At 40.6% G+C, this 21693-nt stretch overlaps 1 protein-coding gene across 6 annotated transcripts in view; it reads left to right on the top strand.

The window, feature by feature from the left end:
- LOC121709120 (protocadherin gamma-A4-like) overlaps positions 1–21693 on the top strand; it is a 162830-nt gene that overhangs the window by 13671 nt on the left and 127466 nt on the right. For 2 of the 6 annotated variants that reach the window (XM_042092220.1, XM_042092201.1), the window contains exon 1: positions 14260–17176. The exons of 1 other annotated variant lie outside the window; for it this stretch is intronic. In XM_042092220.1, the coding sequence (XP_041948154.1) occupies positions 14723–17176 (2454 nt within the window). In that variant the 5' untranslated portion in view covers positions 14260–14722. Of the gene's footprint in view, positions 1–1494; positions 4030–14259; positions 17177–18529; positions 21076–21693 lie in introns of those variants that run through there. 3 more of the 6 variants (XM_042092212.1, XM_042092232.1, XM_042092218.1) reach the window with 3 other exon arrangements.

Raw genomic sequence — 21693 nt, 5'->3', positions numbered from 1 at the left:
GACTTTTCACTATTGGTCTCCACAGTGGAGAGATCAGGGCTCAGAGGGACATTTCTGAATCTGACAGCATGAAGCAGAACCTTGTGATCTCAGTGAAAGATAACGGACAGCCCTCTCTCTCTACAACCTGTGCCGTATATTTACTCATCTCTGATAACTTGGCTGAAGTTCCTGAACTGAAAGACATGTCTTATGAGGAGAGCAATTCTAAACTCACATCTTATCTGATCATTGCTCTGGTGTCTGTTTCCACATTTTTCCTCACTTTCATCATTCTCATTGTGGCCATAAGGATTTGCCACAGGAGAAAGCCCAGACTGCTGTTTGATGGAGCAGTAGCCATTCCCAGTGCATATTTACCTCCCAACTATGCAGATGTTGATGGAACTGGAACTCTCCGTAGTGCGTACAACTATGACGCCTATATGACCACAGGGTCACGTACCAGTGACTTCAAGTTTGTTACATCCTACAATGACAACACCATGCCTGCTGGGAACACACTAAAGAAGAGTCCAAATGACAACAGTGACTGCCTTGACTTTTTTGAGGAGGCATCAAAGTGCTCCACTCTGGTAATACATTGATTATATTTTCACTAATGTGCAATGGCACTAGTTATAGGCAACATGGGCAGGTATGATGGCATGGTTTTAAATACTTAAAGTTTTTGTAATTCTATACATATTTATTTTGTTCTAGCTGCACTTCCACAGAAGCATTTTGGTTGGTTGTGGTTTGGTGTGGAAATAATGAAAACGTTTTGTTTGTCAGCAATGAAAATAAACTCCTGACTTTTAAGTTTTGCTTTTAATGTCAGATATGTCAGGATAGGATTAGATCTCCTTGAAACGGTGTGTACATAAAAAATATATATTATCCTTGGTGCATATAGTGGGGCTAATTTTACTTCCAACTTGATTTATTTTTATATAGTATTGAGGAAATGGCACACATTTATCTGAAATGCTGTTGGGTATGTGTGTGTGTGTGTGTGTGTGTGTGTGTGTGTGTGCGCACGTGCGTGTGTGTGTGTGTGTGTGTGTGTGTGTGTGTGTGTGTGTGAGTGTGTTTATGCTGTGGGGTTGTTGTGTAGAATAAGTACAGTGTCCAAGACGTGTTTACCAATAATGACCGTTTGTTTTCATTGAACATTGTGCACTGCAAAATTGACTGATGTCTGATCAGAGGTCGTTTTGTTATTTTAAGCAGGAATGGTTTTGCCAGGGCATTTTAAGGCACGGCTGTTTAAGTAGGTGTGGCATCCCATATGACTGTGGTTGGTATTGTTTTGAAATAACGAGGCAATTTGTTACTTTGAGTTGAATTGATGCATTTGTCCCACATCCTGCGCTCTTCAGACATTGCACTTTTCTCTTATTCCTCTGAGTGTCGCCATTGACCAGCGTTGAGCAATTGAGATCTCACTTCTTACTACTGCTATAATATTTAGATTGAGAATCCACCCTTCCAAACCATACAATGTCACCGTAACAGCGGATAGCAGACGCGAAATCATTCCCTTTTGAGCGTATTAACGGCGTTTTACAACGTTTAGGCTTTTTTTTTATTTGATATCACAAGAACCATTTCATCTGGTTTAAAATGTGGACAGGATTCAGGATTTGCAGTTTTTCTACCAAACTTCTATTTTTTACCATTTCTGTTGTCCGTCTCCCCGGCAGTAATGGAGATTTGAGCTATACTATACCAGAGGAGATGAAGCGAGGAGCTGTGGTCGGTAACATAGCGAAGGACCTCGGGATGGATTCCAGAGGATTATTATCACGTAAAGCTCGGTTAGATTTGAAGGGTACTCGCAAACGTTTTTGTGATATTAATGTGCAATCTGGAGAGGCTGTCATTGCGGAAAGGATTGACCGAGAAGAATTGTGCAGTTCCAAGGTTTCTTGCTCTTTAAAGTACGAACTTGTCTTGGAAGAACCATTAGAATTACATCAGATATTGGTGCAAATTCAAGATGTAAACGATAACTCACCTCGGTTTTCAAGCGATGAAATTAAACTTGAAATCCACGAATCCGCAGTAAGAGGCACACGCTTTCCATTGAAAGAGGCACACGACTTGGACGTGGGGCGGAATGGCATACAAGGCTATTCGCTGGAAAAGAACGAGCATTTCACTTTGGCTGTTCATTCGAATGCCGACGGAGGTAAACGCAGTGAATTAGTTTTAGACAAAGAGCTAGACCGTGAGCAGGAGCAAGAGGTGACGTTATTGCTTACTGCTACAGACGGAGGTACACCGCCAAGATCCGGTACTGTACCCATACATGTTACTGTACTTGATGCAAACGATAATTTACCAGTATTCAGTCAATCTGTGTATAAAGCCAGTCTACCTGAAAACTCCCCTTTAGGCACAGTGGTTCTCACTATAAGCGCCACCGATGCAGATGAAGGAGCGAACGGGGAGGTCACATATGAATTTAGTCGCATATCTGATAGAGCCGCAAGGCTCTTCACAATAGACAAAATCAGTGGAGAGGTGAAAGTGTCTGGACCAATAGACTTTGAGGATGAGACTGAGTATGAAATTGGAGTCCAGGCATCAGATGCCTCTGGGTTAGCCTCCAATGCCAAAATATTTATAGAAATAACTGATGTAAATGATAATGCACCTGTGATATTTCTAAAGTCACTGAAAAATCCAGTCCCAGAAAATATGTTGCCTGGCACAGAAATTGGAATTATTAATGTACAAGATGAGGATTCAGAGGGTGATCGTCCCGTCCGCTGCACTATTCAGCCAAATGTTCCTTTTAAATTAAATCCATCAATAAGGAATTATTTTTCACTAGTAACTACTAGTGAACTTGATCGAGAACAAATTAGTGATTACAATATAACCATCACTGCTACTGATGATGGTGTGCCACCATTGTCATCCTCCAAAACTATTAAATTATCAGTGTCTGATGTAAATGATAACCCTCCTGTATTTAAACATCAGTCCTACAGCGCATATGTGACTGAGAATAACAAGCCTGGCTCCTCTGTCTGTTCTGTTACTGCGAGAGACCCAGACTGGAGACAGAATGGCACAGTGTTCTACTCTCTGTTGCCCAGTGAGGTCAATGGTGTTCCGGTCTCCTCATATGTATCCATTAATGGAGACACAGGGGTGATCCATGCTGTGAGGGCCTTTGACTATGAGCAGTTCAGAAGCTTCAAAGTTCAGGTTGTAGCCAGAGACAATGGTTCTCCTCCACTCAGCAGCAACGTGACTGTGAGTGTGTTCATAACAGATGAGAATGATAACTCTCCTCAGATATTATACCCTACTCCAGAAGGACTGAGGACCAACTCCTTCATGACTGAGATGGTTCCTAAAGCTGCTCTTTCTGGCTCGCTGGTCTCCAAAGTGATCGCTGTTGATGCTGACTCTGGACAGAACGCGTGGCTGTCGTATCAGATTGTGACGTCGACTGATCCGGGACTTTTCACTATTGGTCTCCACAGTGGAGAGATCAGGGCTCAGAGGGACATTTCTGAATCTGACAGCATGAAGCAGAACCTTGTGATCTCAGTGAAAGATAACGGACAGCCCTCTCTCTCTACAACCTGTGCCGTATATTTACTCATCTCTGATAACTTGGCTGAAGTTCCTGAGCTGAAAGACATGTCTTATGAGGAGAGCAATTCTAAACTCACATCTTATCTGATCATTGCTCTGGTGTCTGTTTCCACATTTTTCCTCACTTTCATTATCTTGATCATTGCTGTGAGGTTGTGTCACAGGAGAAAGCCCAGACTGTTGTTTGATGGAGCAGTAGCCATTCCCAGTGCATATTTACCTCCCAACTATGCAGATGTTGACGGTACTGCAACTCTACGTAGTGCCTACAATTATGATGCCTATATGACCACTGGATCCCATACCAGCGACTTCAAGTTTGTCCGATCATACAATGACAACACCCTGCTTGCTGATAGCACACTGAAGAAGAGCCCTGGTGAAAATGACAGTTTTGACTTCACTGACAATGGATCAAAATTCTCCACTCTGGTAAATAAGTCACCAAACTGATTTTTTCAAATATGACTTGTGTGATATTTGTGTTGCATTGAAATATTTCATTTCAATCATTCTGAGGGGGTTTCAGTGTTGTACTGGATATAACTAATTGTACCATGAATAGACAAGCTAAGTACTGCTTGCAATTTAGAGACATTATATAGCCGTATATTGGCTTTCAGTTATATGAATTCATTCCAGGAATGTTTTTATTTGTTTTTGCAAATAAAATAGATAATCAGTGCAAGAGTCACACAACTATTACAAGTGTGAATTAATGTAACAACTTGAGCTCTATATATTAGGCACATTTATTGCAGATGCCTATACAGTAGGCCTACTTATAAAAAACATTATAGATATTAGATCTAATAAAAATGAGCAAATCTAGTCACATTAATACTAGACGTGCATGTGGTAGTAGTTCTTCAAAATAAACTCTGTTGGAACACTATTAAACACTGTTGGAGATTTTTGACTACATTACGAACGAAAGAACGTGTTTTGGTGAAAGCTTGCTGTTTTGTCACCTTTTTGTTTTATATAAAATTATATAGAAAATATTATCATTTTCACTGAAAAGAATCATCATCTAATATTTTCCTACACCAGTCTGGCAAAACATACTCCACAGTCAGTGAGTGGTGCTTTTGTTGACTAGTAGGCTTGTGTGTAAACATCACAATGCTGTGATGCATTAGGCCTACTGAATTTTTTTTTGTAAATATGTTGGCTCCAGAATGTAGGGGAACACATTGTGTCCGTCTTTGTGGAAAGTTCACCTTTCAGCTGTGGGAACTGTGAATAGTTGCTTAGTGACTTATAGGCACATTGGGAAAGGAAAAAAAGATGCAACTGTGTGAAAGATGTGTGTGTGTGTGTGTGTGTGTGTGTGTGTGTGTGTGTGTGTGTGTGTGTGTGTGCATATGTGTGTGTGTACAGTATATGAGATTGTGTTTTTAGTTGTTGTCATTCTACTCAAAGCACTCAGTGAAGAAAGAGGGATTTCTTTTGGCTCCACTGTTTCCCATGTTGCTAGTGATGTTTGTAATATGGCTATCTTTCAATACCGTTTAGATGTCTTATGATACGATTTTAGAACAATGAGAGGCAAACACAGCTAATCAGTAGAAACATATTAATTGTTATATTTGAGAATTCAGCAATTGTGCCCCTTTTTAGAGTATTGAAATGTTATTTTACTTTGGTGCACTTTTTCTTCATATTTAGTCATGAAACACCAAAGAAGTCAACTCATTTTGCATGGAGTTGTCTGGGTAGGTTTGAAATGATTCACTGTTGTTTTCCTTCCACACCAATAGAGTAATAGATTGGTAATAGGAGTTAAGGCTCCAATTTACCCTCTGAAAAAACACATTGCCTCCATGTGGTTCAGGGTCATAGTCACTGGATACCGTAAAGTGTTTTCTTAGATGTTATTTAAATGGTTTGCAGTTAAAGGGGCCAATGTGTTGAAAGTTATTGCCATTGACAGTCCTCCTGTCAATGTATGGATCACCTCATGCAGTTCTGATTTTAGTCTCTGAGTGTCGCCATTGACCAGCTTAGGACAGAGAGACAGTTCTCCACCCAGTGCTCTAATATTTAAATAAAACAAAGACATTCACACGACGCAATATCGTTGAGTAGAAAGACTCGTTGTGGGGCACTACGTTGGACTTAATCTGTGATTTCTTCGAGTTTTTGAGAATCTAAGGATATTTTATGGATTACAGAATGATATCGAAATACCCAAAAAATTCATACTGGATTTTATGGATGTGCTTCTTCCTTATCTGTCTGCGATACTGTCATGGGGATTTGAGTTATTCTATTCCAGAGGAGATGAAACGAGGAGCTGTGATAGGTAATATAGCTAAGGATCTCGGACTCAATACAAGAACCCTGTCAGTACGCAAAGCTAGAATAGATTTTGAGGGTAATCGAAAGTCTTTATGTGAAATTAATTTTCAGACAGGCGACCTAGTAATTACTGAAAGGATAGACCGCGAGACGCTTTGTGGCTCAAGAGCATCGTGTTCTGTAAAATACGAGTTAGTTTTGGAAAACCCTTTGGAATTGCATCGGATTACTGTGCAGGTTCAAGATGTGAATGATAACTCACCTCGTTTCCCGAAAGACGAAATTAATTTTGAGATAGGCGAATCCGCTGTTAGAGGGGCTCGATTCCCTTTAGATGAAGCACACGACTCAGATATAGGAATAAACGGAATCCAAGGCTATTCTCTGGAAAAGAACGACTATTTCATTTTAGCTGTGCATTCTAATTCAGATGGGGGGAAATATAGCGAACTGGTTTTAGATAAAGAGCTCGATCGGGAACGTCAGCGAGAGGTGACGTTGCTACTTACTGCTACTGACGGGGGAGCTCCGCAGAGATCTGGTACTGCAACCATACACGTCACTGTACTGGATGCTAACGACAATTTGCCAGTTTTTAATCAGGCAGTCTATCAAGTTACTTTACCCGAAAACTCTCCACCGGGCACCGTTGTGGTTACTGTAACTGCTATAGATGCAGATGAAGGTGCAAATGGTGAGGTAACGTATGACTTTAGTCGCATATCCGATGAAGCAGCCAGACTTTTCTCCATCGATAAAGTCAGTGGAGAGATTAAAGTCATAGGACCAATAGACTTCGAGGAGGAAAGTAATTATGAACTCCGTGTTCAGGCAAAGGATGGAGCTGGATTGGCCTCCAATGCTAAAGTTGTTATAGACATTACTGATGTTAACGATAACGCACCTGTTATATTAATCAAGTCTCTCAATGAGCACATTCCAGAAAATACACCACCGGGTACAGAAGTAGGCTTACTAAATGTACAGGACAAAGACTCTGATGGAAACAGACAAGTTGCGTGCACTATTCAAGGAAATGCTCCTTTCAAATTAATTCAAACAATAAAGAATTATTTTTCACTGGTTACAATGGCTGAGTTAGATCGTGAGCTTATAGATGATTACAATATTACAATTACTGCAACAGATGAAGGCAATCCACCAATGACATCTTCAAAGATCATCCATCTCTCAGTATCAGATGTAAATGATAACCCTCCTGCATTTGAACGTCAGTCCTACAGCGCATATGTGACTGAGAATAACAAGCCTGGCTCCTCTGTCTGTTCTGTTACTGCGAGAGACCCAGACTGGAGACAGAATGGCACAGTGTTCTACTCTCTGTTGCCCAGTGAGGTCAATGGTGTTCTGGTCTCCTCATATGTATCTATTAATGGAGACACAGGGGTGATCCATGCTGTGAGGGCCTTTGACTATGAGCAGTTCAGAAGCTTCAAAGTTCAGGTTGTAGCCAGAGACAATGGTTCTCCTCCACTCAGCAGCAACGTGACTGTGAGTGTGTTCATAACAGATGAGAATGATAACTCTCCTCAGATATTATACCCTACTCCAGAAGGACTGAGGACCAACTCCTTCATGACTGAGATGGTTCCTAAAGCTGCTCTTTCTGGCTCGCTGGTCTCCAAAGTGATCGCTGTTGATGCTGACTCTGGACAGAACGCGTGGCTGTCGTATCAGATCGTGAAGTCAACTGATCCGGGACTTTTCACTATTGGTCTCCACAGTGGAGAGATCAGGGCTCAGAGGGACATTTCTGAATCTGACAGCATGAAGCAGAACCTTGTGATCTCAGTGAAAGATAACGGACAGCCCTCTCTCTCTACAACCTGTGCCGTATATTTACTCATCTCTGATAACTTGGCTGAAGTTCCTGAACTGAAAGACATGTCTTATGAGGAGAGCAATTCTAAACTCACATCTTATCTGATCATTGCTCTGGTGTCTGTTTCCACATTTTTCCTCACTTTCATCATTCTTATTGTGGCCATAAGGATTTGCCACAGGAGAAAGCCCAGACTGTTGTTTGATGGAGCAGTAGCCATTCCCAGTGCATATTTACCTCCCAACTATGCAGATGTTGATGGAACTGGAACTCTCCGTAGTGCTTATAACTATGATGCCTATATGACCACAGGGTCACGTACCAGTGACTTCAAGTTTGTCAGCTCCTACAACGATAACACTCTGCTGGCTGGCAACACTTTAAAGAAGAGTAATAATGACAGTAGCAACAGCCTTGACTTTATTGAGAATGGATCAAAGTTCTCCACACTGGTAAATACTTCTCTCTAAAGCAATATATATGTTTTTATGTTTTCGTTTATAACTAACCCTAGGTTATGTTCATACAACTGGTTGCTGTGTTTATCATGGATGAAGTTATCCAAGTTATCTAAAGCATTAAGAGTGAATTTGAATAATCATCACTTATGGCCAGGTGTTTAGAGCATGGGCATGTGGGTCTGGGGTGTTTATTAACATTGTAAATGCTTTATTATGTTTTATTTTTCCCCTACATAATTGTTTGGCTGTTACATTATTGCTTTTCTCAGACAGAATAAACACACATTTAGCTGTCAGTTGAGACATGCTCTTTTTAATTAATATAACCATTTTAGTTTCTTACTTTTCTGCATGCTTTAATGGTTTCCTCTTTCATAATATTTGTGTTCAATGATATTGGGTTAGGTGATAAATTGATTGAGTGGATTATTGAATTGCTCATTAAGGTTTTGGTTCATATGAGTTGGATGGCAAGGTTAACCATTGTTTGCAGTTTGTATGGTTTGCTGGTTCTAGTGCATTGCTGATTTAAAGGCCTTGATAGTCTTTTGGCCTATGCTGTTGTTGTTCCTGTTTGTTCATGTTTAAAGTTAAGCATCTGTGTATTTTGGCTTGTTGCCTAAGAAAAGGAAACGTATGTATGGCTTATAGGCTTACTCTTGGCTACTCTTATCTGACCATTGCTCAAGTGTCTGTTTCCACATTTATCCTCACTTTTATTATTCTCATAATTGCATTTATGTTTTGCAGGAGGTGAAACCTAAACTATTGTTTGATGAAGCAGTACAATCTTTACCTCCCAAATATGCCTATTACGCAGAGGTTGATGGATTGGAATTATTTGTAGTAATTATTGTTACAATTATGACGTATATATGATAACGGAATCTCGTACAAGTGACTTCAAGTTCGTCTGGTCTTACAACGGCAATACTGGCTGCTGGTAACACACTGAAGAAGACTCCAAGTAGTCTAGCACTGTTAAGGGAAATATAAGGTTTTTCTTTGATAAAGGAGATTTAACTGAGGTAGGCATACATATTTTATATTTTGTGAAGTCTCTATCTTAGTTGGTTGTAAACATTACCAGTTACCTGTTATAAACATTACCACAACACTAAAGGATTATTTAATATTACCTATCAAAGAGTGTGGCATTGCTTCGTTAAAAAGTGGACGGCCACAGCCTGCATTTCTTTACTTGGTAATAATACACTGACATTTTTATGAAAGTTATTAAACACAAGCCAGCGAGTGGCTAAATTAATTTACACAGATATTTCTGTGTTTCTAAGTAATCTGATATTATCAATACTGTTCGTATTTTACATAAAAACCGCCTGCAAACTGACCTTAAAAGGAAAAATTGCAGTGTAGCCTATTCAACGTAGTGCAGTTTACACCGCGCTCCACTTCTCTCTGGCATCAAGGTAGCCTTCAGTGACTTTTCAGCACCACATGTATGGACAGCGACCTGTCGCTTCACAGGCGCTCTGGTCGCAGGCATACTACTGCTTGAATGATAGTGCTCTGTTGTGTTTCTACCACATTACAAATCAAAAGTTACAAATATAACGTAATTTAGGGTTACACTTTCATCATCAAATTTCGAATAGTCAGTTTTAACGCTACTGTCTGTGACATATCTTGTATGATCATTATATAAGGTAATGACCGCCTCATCAATGTAGGTTCATAGGGAAAAACAAGTGTGGATTTAAATCTTCCCTGCTATTTTATCTCAGTACTCAGAGTGTCGCTATAGGCCAACTTTATGTTTTTCTGTCTGTTTTCCACCCACTGCTGTAATATTCAAATCGCAAATAAAACCAGAATAGCCTACCCTGAGCATATCGAACAGTGTTACTGGGAACCAACGCTCGTGTACGCTTTATTTTAACAATAGCCTACATCAGCCGGCAACGCTTTGGTTTAATTTTTTGAAACATCACACGCCTGTTTCTGAAATGAAGCCATTTTTCACCTTCTTCAGTATTTTCTTTTTTGCATGGATTCATATCTGTCATGGCGACTTGAGCTATTCTCTTCCAGAGGAGATTAAACGAGGAGCTGTGGTCGGAAATATAGCGAAGGATCTTGGACTTGATGTAAAACTACTATCGTACCGCGAGGCTCGTTTGGATACGGAGGATAATGGCAAACGTTTTTGTGACATTAATCTACAGACAGGCGATCTGGTCGTCGCTGATAGAATAGACAGAGAGGAACTTTGTGGGTCGACGATATCATGCTCTCTTAAATACGAACTGGTTTTGGAAAACCCACTTGAACTGCATCGAATTACGCTTCAAATTCAAGACATAAATGACAACTCACCTCGATTTCGCAATGAATTAATTCTACTAGAAATAAGGGAATCCGCTGCGAAAGGAGCAACTTTTCTTTTAACCGAAGCACACGATGCGGATGTGGGACGGAACGACATACAGGGCTATTCACTGGAGAAGAACGACCATTTTACTTTAGCCGTGCATTCTGATTCCTATGGTGGGAAACATAGCAAATTAGTTTTGGACAAAGAGCTGGATCGTGAACAACAGCATGAGCTGTCATTATTGCTTACCGCAACAGACGGAGGCACTCCTCAGAGATCCGGTACTGTAGTCATACACGTCACCGTTTTGGATGCAAACGACAATGTACCAGTGTTTAGTAAACCCATTTACGAAGTCAGTCTGCCTGAAAATTCTCCTTTAGGTACTGTAGTTGTGACTGTTAGTGCCACAGACGCAGACGAAGGGCCACATGGAGAGGTCACTTACGAATTCAGTCACATATCAGATAAAGCTGCCAAGCTATTCTCTATTGATAAAGTGAGTGGAGAAATCAAAGTGATTGGACTGATAGATTATGAAGAAAAACATAAATATGAATTGAGAATTCAGGCGAAAGATGGAGCGGGGCTGGCTTCAACTGCTAATGTTTTAATAAATATTGAAGATGTCAATGATAATGCTCCAATAATCCTTTTGAAATCATTTAAGAATAATGTCTTGGAAAATGCTGAGCCTGGCACAGAAGTAGGAATTATAAATGTGCAGGATAAAGACTCAGGGGAAAATAGGCAGGTCCGCTGCACCATTCAGCAAAATGTTCCTTTTAAATTAGTTCCTTCTATTAAAAACTATTACTCTATTGTAACAACAGCGGCACTAGACCGTGAGACTATAGCTGATTATAATGTGACTCTTACAGCCACTGATGAAGGAAATCCACCTTTATCATGCTCCAAGACAATCCATCTCTCAGTATCAGATGTGAATGATAACCCTCCTGTATTTGCAGAGCAGTCCTACAGCGCATATGTGACTGAGAATAACAAGCCTGGCTCCTCTGTCTGTTCTGTTACTGCGAGAGACCCAGACTGGAGACAGAATGGCACAGTGTTCTACTCTCTGTTGCCCAGTGAGGTCAATGGTGTTCCGGTCTCCTCATATGTATCCATTAATGGAGACACAGGGGTGATCCATGCTGTGAGGGCCTTTGACTATGAGCAGTTCAGAAGCTTCAAAGTTCAGGTTGTAGCCAGAGACAATGGTTCTCCTCCACTCAGCAGCAACGTGACTGTGAGTGTGTTCATAACAGATGAGAATGATAACTCTCCTCAGATATTATACCCTACTCCAGAAGGAAACTCCTTCATGACTGAGATGGTTCCTAAAGCTGCTCTTTCTGGCTCGCTGGTCTCCAAAGTGATCGCTGTTGATGCTGACTCTGGACAGAACGCGTGGCTGTCGTATCAGATCGTAAAGTCGACTGATCCGGGACTTTTCACTATTGGTCTCCACAGTGGAGAGATCAGGGCTCAGAGGGACATTTCTGAATCTGACAGCCTGAAGCAGAACCTTGTGATCTCAGTGAAAGATAACGGACAGCCCTCTCTCTCTACAACCTGTGCCGTATATTTACTCATCTCTGATAACTTGGCTGAAGTTCCTGAACTGAAAGACATGTCTTATGAGGAGAGCAATTCTAAACTCACATCTTATCTGATCATTGCTCTGGTGTCTGTTTCCACATTTTTCATCACTTTCATCATCCTCATTGTGGCCATAAGGATTTGCCACAGGAGAAAGCCCAGACTGTTGTTTGATGGAGCAGTAGCCATTCCCAGTGCATATTTACCTCCCAACTATGCAGATGTTGATGGAACTGGAACTCTCCGTAGTGCGTACAACTATGACGCCTATATGACCACAGGGTCACGTACCAGTGACTTCAAGTTTGTAACATCCTACAATGACAACACCATGCCTGCTGGGAACACACTAAAGAAAAGTCCAAATGACAACAGTGACTGCCTTGACTTTTTTGAGGAGGCATCAAAGTGCTCCACCCTGGTAATGCATTGATTATATTTTCAGGTACTAGTACTAGTTTCAGGTACTAGTACTAGTTTTATATAAATTATATGGTATGGTTTTAAAGAGGCTATGGAATTACATTTGTTTTAGTTCTACAGTAGCTGCGCTTTGCCTGAAGCATTTTGGGTGATTGTTGTTTGGTGTGGAAATAATGACAACATTTTGGAAACATGTTGAGTGATGCTGTTAGTTAGCAGGTTGTCAGCCCTTCGAACGATAACACACTGCTTGCTGGTAACACTTTGAAGAAGATTAATAATGACTGTAGCAACAGCCTTGACTTTGTTGAGAATGGATCAGAGTTTTCCATTCTGGTAAATACTTTCATCTCTTAATTTTGAGTTCATGATCTGAGTTTGTAGCTATGTTTATTTTTTTTTCATATTCACCCGCACTTTATATTATGGGTAGGTTTTGTTAATAGGAAGGTTATGTGTGCGTTGGATGTTCACGTACACACTGGACATTGTTAATGATCTTTTGTTTTCTAAATACTCTTTCAGTAGTTACATTTGCCTGCATTTTCATCAGAGAGATAAGATATGCACTCAGCTGTCAGTTGACTCATGTGCTGTCTGGTAAATAGATTTAGTTTGGTTTCTTTCTCCTCCGTATTCTGGCTAAAGGAAATGTTGGCTATTTATTAGAGATTTCCTTTCTCATATATTTAAAGTCATGTTGAATTAGGAGGAAATCTGTTGAATAATTGCATTACCCATAAATGTTTTATTTTGGTAGAGGTGGAAGATCAGGTTATGCATTTTCACATGGTTCTTTCATGATTGTTTCCTTGTTTGCATATATTGCTGGATTTAAAGGCCATAAACATTTATACATAACATTAGGCTTCACTGGTGGGCAAAGAGTAACTCATACACTCATACATTGTTAATCCTGCTGTAGTTTGAACGTTGAGCATATGTTGAACGTTGAGCATCTGTATATTTCGGAATGAAGGATACAGGTGATGTAGCCCTGTTGTAAGTGAAAAGCACACACTTGGCTGCATGATTAAGGGCATGATGGTGCCACCAGACTGGCATTGCACTCTCTCTGAACAACCGTGTCATCATTTACATGCCCTGCAGGCTGAGTGGTGTAAGAATGACAGGGGAAGGTTAGTGATGGCCGTATACTTGAGGATATTTTATTTTTCTGTCTTTACATCTTCTTGGAGGTGCTATTTGCTGGAGAGATGCTGTTTTTAACATGGATACAGTGAAAAATAAAAGCCAAAAGTTGTTTTGGGACTGCATGATGTCCTGACAATAAAGTAGATAAAGACATCAAATGTAAAGGATAAATTGGATGGACTGCAACTTATACCAGCATCACACTGACTAATGTATAAGTATAAGCATATATACTTTTTTGATCCCGTGAGGGAAATTTGGTCTCTGCATTTAACCCAATTGGTGAATTAGTGAAACACAATCAGCACACAGTGAACACACAGTGAGGTGAAGCACACACTAATCCCGGTGCAGTGAGCTGCCTGCTTTAACGGCGGCACTCGGGGAGCAGTGAGGGGTTAGGTGCCTTGCTCAAGGGCACTTCAGCCGCGGCCCACTGGTCGGGGCTCGAACCAGCAACCCTCCAGATTACAAGTCCAGAGTGCTAACCAGTGGGCCACGGCTGCCCACTAATGAGCAAAACAATTGTATTTGTTACAGCTTAGGCTAGATTTTCTTTCTCTGTCTGCCATGTGTAATAATGTGCGTTGTGTGTAAGCATGATATAGGCCTATGTCACACTTGCAAAGCCAAATGTATGTTTTAGTGTTTCCTGGTGGTTTCATTGTCGGAACTGTTGATGGTCATCAGAATAATAATGAAGGTATAATATTTACCAGGTGATGACATGGAAAGTCAGTTATTGTGTAAGTGACAACTTCGGGGTCCCACACACTGCAGTTTTTAAAAAAATACTCCGGGTGTCGCTATTGACTAAGGCAGCTGATGAACTTCAATTCGCCTCCACCTACTGTTTTAATATTCACAGATATACATGATGCTCTGAGAACACTCATACAATAGCGTAGAGATAGATACGTGTTCGACATTTGTTCGTCTTTGGATTTAAACATTACTTTAACATTTGATATAGCATTGTCTAATCTAAAAGGTCTGTTTATGACTGGCAATATGAAGACGGGACTCAAGGATATTCTGGTGTCATACGGGATGATATGGTTGACATTTTTTGTTGCCAGTCTTCGTAGCAGTCATGGCGATTTGACCTACTCTGTTCCTGAGGAGATGAAACCAGGAGCTGTGGTTGGAAATATAGCAAAGGATCTCGGACTCGATGCAAGAGGATTATTACAAAGGAATGCGCGCATAGATCTGAAGGGTAATCGCAAACGGTTTTGTGAAATAAATGCTCAGACAGGTGAACTGAAAATCGCAGAAATAATTGACAGGGAAAAAATATGTGGATCGAAATCCACTTGCTCTTTAAAATATGAACTAGTATTGGAAAATCCGTTAGAGCTGCATCGAATTCTTTTGCACATACTGGACATCAATGATAACTCACCTCGTTTTCCCAATGAGCAAATTAAACTGGAAATCGCAGAATCTGCAGATAAGGGCGCTCGTTTTCCATTAGATGAAGCGCACGATCCGGATGTGGGAAGAAATGGAATTCAAAACTATGCTCTGGAAAGGAACGAACACTTTACTTTAGCTGTACAGTCTAATTCCGATGGAGGGAAATACAGCGAGTTGGTTTTAGACAAAGAACTCGATCGGGAACAACAGCAGGAGCTGTCATTTTTGCTTACTGCAGTAGACGGTGGCACTCCTCAGAGATCCGGTACTGTAGTCATACACGTCACCGTTTTAGACGCAAACGACAATGTACCAGTATTCAGTCAAGCCGTATACAAAGTCAGTTTACTTGAAAATTGCCCAGACGGTACCGTGGTTGTCACTGTGCTTGCCACAGATGCAGATGAAGGAGCAAATGGAGAGGTTTTGTATGAGTTCAGCCGAATATCAGACGAAGCAGCTAGTCTCTTTGCTATTGACAAGTTTACTGGAGAAATTAAGGTGACTGGACCAATTGACTTTGAGGAAGAAATTAGTTATGAACTCAGAGTTCAGGCTAAGGATGGCTCTGGTTTAGCCTCAAATGCTAAAGTTATTATAGATGTCACTGATGTAAATGACAATGCACCTGTGATTTATGTTAAATCGATGAAAAATCCAGTTCCTGAAAATGCTGCACCTGGTACAGAGGTGGGCATTATTAATGTGCAGGATGAAGACTCAGAGGGAAACCGCCAGTTGCGTTGCACCATTCAGCAAAATGTGCCCTTTAAGTTAAATCCATCTATTGAAAATTATTATTCACTTGTCACAACAAGCGAATTAGACCGTGAACAAGTGACAGATTACAACATAACTCTTATAGCAACTGATGGAGGTAATCCACCACTGTCATCCTCTAAAATCATTCATCTCTCTGTGTCAGATGTGAACGATAATCGCCCTGTATTTGCAGAGCAGTCCTACAGTGCATATGTGACTGAGAATAACAAGCCTGGCTCCTCTGTCTGTTCTGTTACTGCGAGAGACCCAGACTGGAGACAGAATGGCACAGTGTTCTACTCTCTGTTGCCCAGTGAGGTCAATGGTATTCCGGTCTCCTCATATGTATCCATTAATGGAGACACAGGGGTGATCCATGCTGTGAGGGCCTTTGACTATGAGCAGTTCAGAAGCTTCAAAGTTCAGGTTGTAGCCAGAGACAATGGTTCTCCTCCACTCAGCAGCAACGTGACTATGAGTGTGTTCATAACAGATGAGAATGATAACTCTCCTCAGATATTATACCCTACTCCAGAAGGACTGAGGACCAACTCCTTCATGACTGAGATGGTTCCTAAAGCTGCTCTTTCTGGTTCGCTGGTCTCCAAAGTGATCGCTGTTGATGCTGACTCTGGACAGAACGCGTGGCTGTCGTATCAGATCGTGAAGTCAACTGATCCGGGACTTTTCACTATTGGTCTCCACAGTGGAGAGATCAGGGCTCAGAGGGACATTTCTGAATCTGACAGCATGAAGCAGAACCTTGTGATCTCAGTGAAAGATAACGGACAGCCCTCTCTCTCTACAACCTGTGCCGTATATTTACTCATCTCTGATAACTTGGCTGAAGTTCCTGAACTGAAAGACATGTCTTATGAGGAGAGCAATTCTAAACTCACATCTTATCTGATCATTGCTCTGGTTTCTGTTTCTACATTTTTCATCACTTTCATCATTCTCATTGTGGCCATAAGGATTTGCCACAGGAGAAAGCCCAGACTGCTGTTTGATGGAGCAGTAGCCATTCCCAGTGCATATTTACCTCCCAACTATGCAGATGTTGATGGAACTGGAACTCTCCGTAGTGCTTATAACTATGACGCCTATTTGACCACAGGGTCACGTACCAGTGACTTCAAGTTTGTTACATCCTACAATGACAACACTCTGCCTTCTGGCACCACTCTGAAGAGGAGTCCAGGAGACAACAGTGACTGTCTGAACTTCTCTTCCCTTGACTTCACTGAGAATGGATCTAAATGCTCCACTCTGGTAAATAATTGAAATATTTACTTGCAAAAACATACAATTACCTCAGCGCAATCTCTCATTATCGTAGTGTGATCTAGAGGTGTTTTTAATAAGAAAGAAAAGAAAATTGGACCCAAATAATTTTGGGAGATGTCCGTGACAATGCGGCCCACTTGGAGTCACAGACCCCTTGTTAAAGATCTCTGTCTCATTGCATTCATAAATGACACACATTGTTACATACATAATCACTACATATCTGAACTTATTTTAAGTTTAGAAATGATCAGATTCTCTATTCATCCTCTGTTTTCAGACTTTTTAATGTTAAAAATGTTTAATTTGATCTGTCCAATTTGTTGGTGTTAATGGCGACGACATTGTCTTAAAATGTGTTCGGTTGGTTGGATTAAATAGTAATGTGATTCAAGGCCTTGCTCATGTTGCTCTCTTGTACAAATTACCATAGTCAAATATTTCAATTTTGATATTATTTTAAGGAAATCTTTAAAAATATGCAAGATCCTAGTGATTTCATGGTCCAAGCACCTTCAGATAAATTAAGAAATTAATTTAATAATATATTCAATCTTAGTAGGATTCTGATGTTTCTCAATCTCTTAATCTTTCAGCCTGTTGCCCTTAATGACACTGACTTTACCATTGCAGGTCATGCATCTTGCAAGTCTGCAGTTTTTTGAAACCTTGGAACATTTACTTCTGCCAAAAGCTCAAAGATTGTCTTCATACTAATTGCTATGCATGGTTATGAGTTCTTCTATGTTTCAGACAGTAGTTTCAGACCCTTTACATTAGGGGGACTACACACCATTCAACGTGTTTAGGAAATTCATTTAATTGAAGATCCATAGTAAAATTTGACACTAAGACAATCATTTTTCTATACATCATATTTGTTATAAATTAATCTGAAAGTGTGAATAGAAGATCTGATGAGATTGTACAGCACGTGATGGGGTTGACATAGGGTTTTTTTCTGGGGTAATATACAGGTGTGATGGAATCTATAGTTGGATCATTGGTGTCATTGGTGAATGTGGTTAGAGGGTCCAACCACAGCATCCATTTGAAACAAGGCCACACAACAACACAATACTGGCTTTAACACGACCAATGACTATTGTTTTATGTGTTTCCAAGTGTTGTAAAAGATAGAAAGCTATATCTGTTGTATTATGTCATTGCACACCTCATAATATAGAAATTCAAAGTATGTGCTTCAATACAGGCAATGTGCCCGAAAATACTCAGAGTGGCGCTATTTACTAAGTTTTATCCATCTTTACATGCATCCACAACCCTTGATTTAATATTACAGCAGAGATTAGTTGTTATCCAGCGAAGACGATCACCGCAAAAGCATTGAAATTGTACTCTAAACCGGAAAGATATTGTCCGAAGGTTTTGGGTTTTGTTTGACATTGTATTCCGTGAACGCAGAAGACGTGTTTGATGTTCATCTACCATATTGTTTGGTTTGTGGTAGGATAATGGCGAAATCAAAGGGATTTTTTCATTTTCGTGCGGGGTTCTGGATTACGTGTGTTGCTGTTTTTGTGCGCACTTGTTATGGCGATCTGAGCTATTCCGTGTCTGAAGAAATGAAGAAAGGCACTGTGTTTGGAAATATAGCAGAGGATATTGGTCTTGGTGTTAAAGCACTGTCAGATCGTAAGGCTCGGATTGACATGGAAAGTGAGGACAAGCGTTTTTGCGATCTTCGCGGTGGAGAACTGGTTATTACAGAGAGAATAGACCGCGAGGAGCTCTGCGGTTCGAAGCCGTCATGTATGTTAAATTATGAATTCGTTTTGGAAAATCCTTTGGAATTGCATCGGATTGCACTGCAGATTGAGGATATAAATGACAACTCACCTCGTTTTCCGAAGAGTGAAATCAAACTGGAAATCAGGGAATCTGCCTATAAAGGTGCGCGTTTTCCCTTGGCAGAAGCGCACGATTCCGACGTGGGGCGGAACGGGATACAGGCCTATTCCCTTGAAAAGAACGATTATTTTATCTTATCTGTGCATTCCAATTCAGATGGGGGTAAATACTGCGAATTAGTTTTAGATACAGAGCTTGATCGTGAACAGCAGCAGGAGCTGTCATTATTGCTTACAGCTAGTGACGGAGGCTCTCCACAAAGGTCTGGCACTACAGTCATACGTGTTATTGTCCTTGACGCAAACGATAATCTCCCAGTATTCAGTCAACCAATTTACAAAGTCAGTCTACCTGAAAACTCTCCTGTGGGCTCTGTGGTTTTGACCGTGACTGCTACAGATGCTGATGAAGGCGCAAATGGGGAGGTCACCTATGACTTCAGTCGCATATCTGATAAAGCTGCCAGACTTTTCTCTATCGATGAAGTAACAGGAGAGATTAGAGTGATTGGCTCAATAGACTATGAAGAAAAATATGAATATGAATTAAGAATTGAGGCAAAAGATGGTGCAGGGCTGGCTTCTCAGGCAAAAGTAAACATAGCCATAACAGATGTTAATGATAATGCTCCTGTTATACATATTAAATCACTTAATGTGCCAATTCCTGAAAATGCAGCCCCAGGCACAGAAGTAGGGATTATTAATGTCCAAGATAAAGATACAGGAGGAAATAAACAGATCCGTTGTTCTGTTCAGCAGAATGTTCCATTTAAATTAAATCCATCTATTAAAAACTACTACACACTTGTTACAACAGCTCATTTAGACCGTGAAGTTGTAGGTGATTATAATGTAACAATCATAGCTACTGATGAAGGATCACCACCATTGTCTTCGTCCAAGACAATTCATCTCTCTCTGTCTGATGTAAATGATAACCCTCCTGTATTTGAAAAGCAGTCCTATAGTGCATATGTGACTGAGAATAACAAGCCTGGCTCCTCTGTCTGTTCTGTTACTGCGAGAGACCCAGACTGGAGACAGAATGGCACAGTGTTCTACTCTCTGTCGCCCAGTGAGGTCAATGGTGTTCCGGTCTCCTCATATGTATCCATTAATGGAGACACAGGGGTGATCCATGCTGTGAGGGCCTTTGACTATGAGCAGTTCAGAAGCTTCAAAGTTCAGGTTGTAGCCAGAGACAATGGTTCTCCTCCACTCAGCAGCAACGTGACTGTGAGTGTGTTCATAACAGATGAGAATGATAACTCTCCTCAGATATTATACCCTACTCCAGAAGGAAACTCCTTCATGACTGAGATGGTTCCTAAAGCTGCTCTTTCTGGCTCGCTGGTCTCCAAAGTGATCGCTGTTGATGCTGACTCTGGACAGAACGCGTGGCTGTCGTATCAGATCGTGAAGTCAACTGATCCGGGACTTTTCACTATTGGTCTCCACAGTGGAGAGATCAGGGCTCAGAGGGACATTTCTGAATCTGACAGCATGAAGCAGAACCTTGTGATCTCAGTGAAAGATAACGGACAGCCCTCTCTCTCTACAACCTGTGCCGTATATTTACTCATCTCTGATAACTTGGCTGAAGTTCCTGAACTGAAAGACATGTCTTATGAGGAGAGCAATTCTAAACTCACATCTTATCTGATCATTGCTCTGGTGTCTGTTTCCACATTTTTCATCACTTTCATCATTCTCATTGTGGCCATAAGGATTTGCCACAGGAGAAAGCCCAGACTGCTGTTTGATGGAGCAGTAGCCATTCCCAGTGCATATTTACCTCCCAACTATGCAGATGTTGATGGAACTGGAACTCTCCGTAGTGCTTATAACTATGATGCCTATATGACCACAGGGTCACGTACCAGTGACTTCAAGTTTGTAACATCCTACAATGACAACACCATGCCTGCTGGGAACACACTAAAGAAGAGTCCAAATGACAACAGTGACTGTCTTGACTTTTTTGAGGAGGCATCAAAGTGCTCCACCCTGGTAATGCATTGATTATATTTTCACTAATGGCATTAATTATAGGTAAATTATATACATTTGCATTTTTCAGGTATGATGACGTAGCTTTAAAAAGGTTTTTTGAATTATATATGTTTTTGTTTTCTAGCTGTGCTACCACTGAAACATTTTGGTTGATTGTGGTTTGGTGTGGAAATAATGACCAATTTTATAAAACATGTAGAGCGATGCTGTCAGCAATGAAAATAAACTCCTGACCTTTAAGTTTTGCTTTTAATGTCAGATATGTCAGGATCGATTAGATCTCCTTGAAAAAGTGTGTAAGTAAAATTATACTATTTTCCTTATTGCATTTAGTGGGCCTAATTTCAGATAACTTGTTTCATTTTGATATAGCACAGGGAAAGTTGTACACTTTTATCTGAAATGCTTTTGAGTGTGTGTGTGTGTGTGTGTGTGTGTGTGTGTGTGTTTGTGTGTGTGTGTGTGTGTGCGTGAGAGAGAGAGAGATAATGCTTTGGGGTTTTGTGTAGTGTAAGTACAGTTATGCAAGACGTGCCTACCAATATTGACCGTTTGTTTTCATTGACCATCGTGCGCTGCAAATATTGACTGATGTCTGATGTTCATCAGAGTTTT

Source organism: Alosa sapidissima, chromosome 5 (assembly GCF_018492685.1).
Source record: "Alosa sapidissima isolate fAloSap1 chromosome 5, fAloSap1.pri, whole genome shotgun sequence".
Classification (NCBI taxonomy): Eukaryota; Metazoa; Chordata; class Actinopteri; order Clupeiformes; family Clupeidae; genus Alosa; species Alosa sapidissima.
This window is presented reverse-complemented; position numbering and strand designations above follow the sequence as displayed.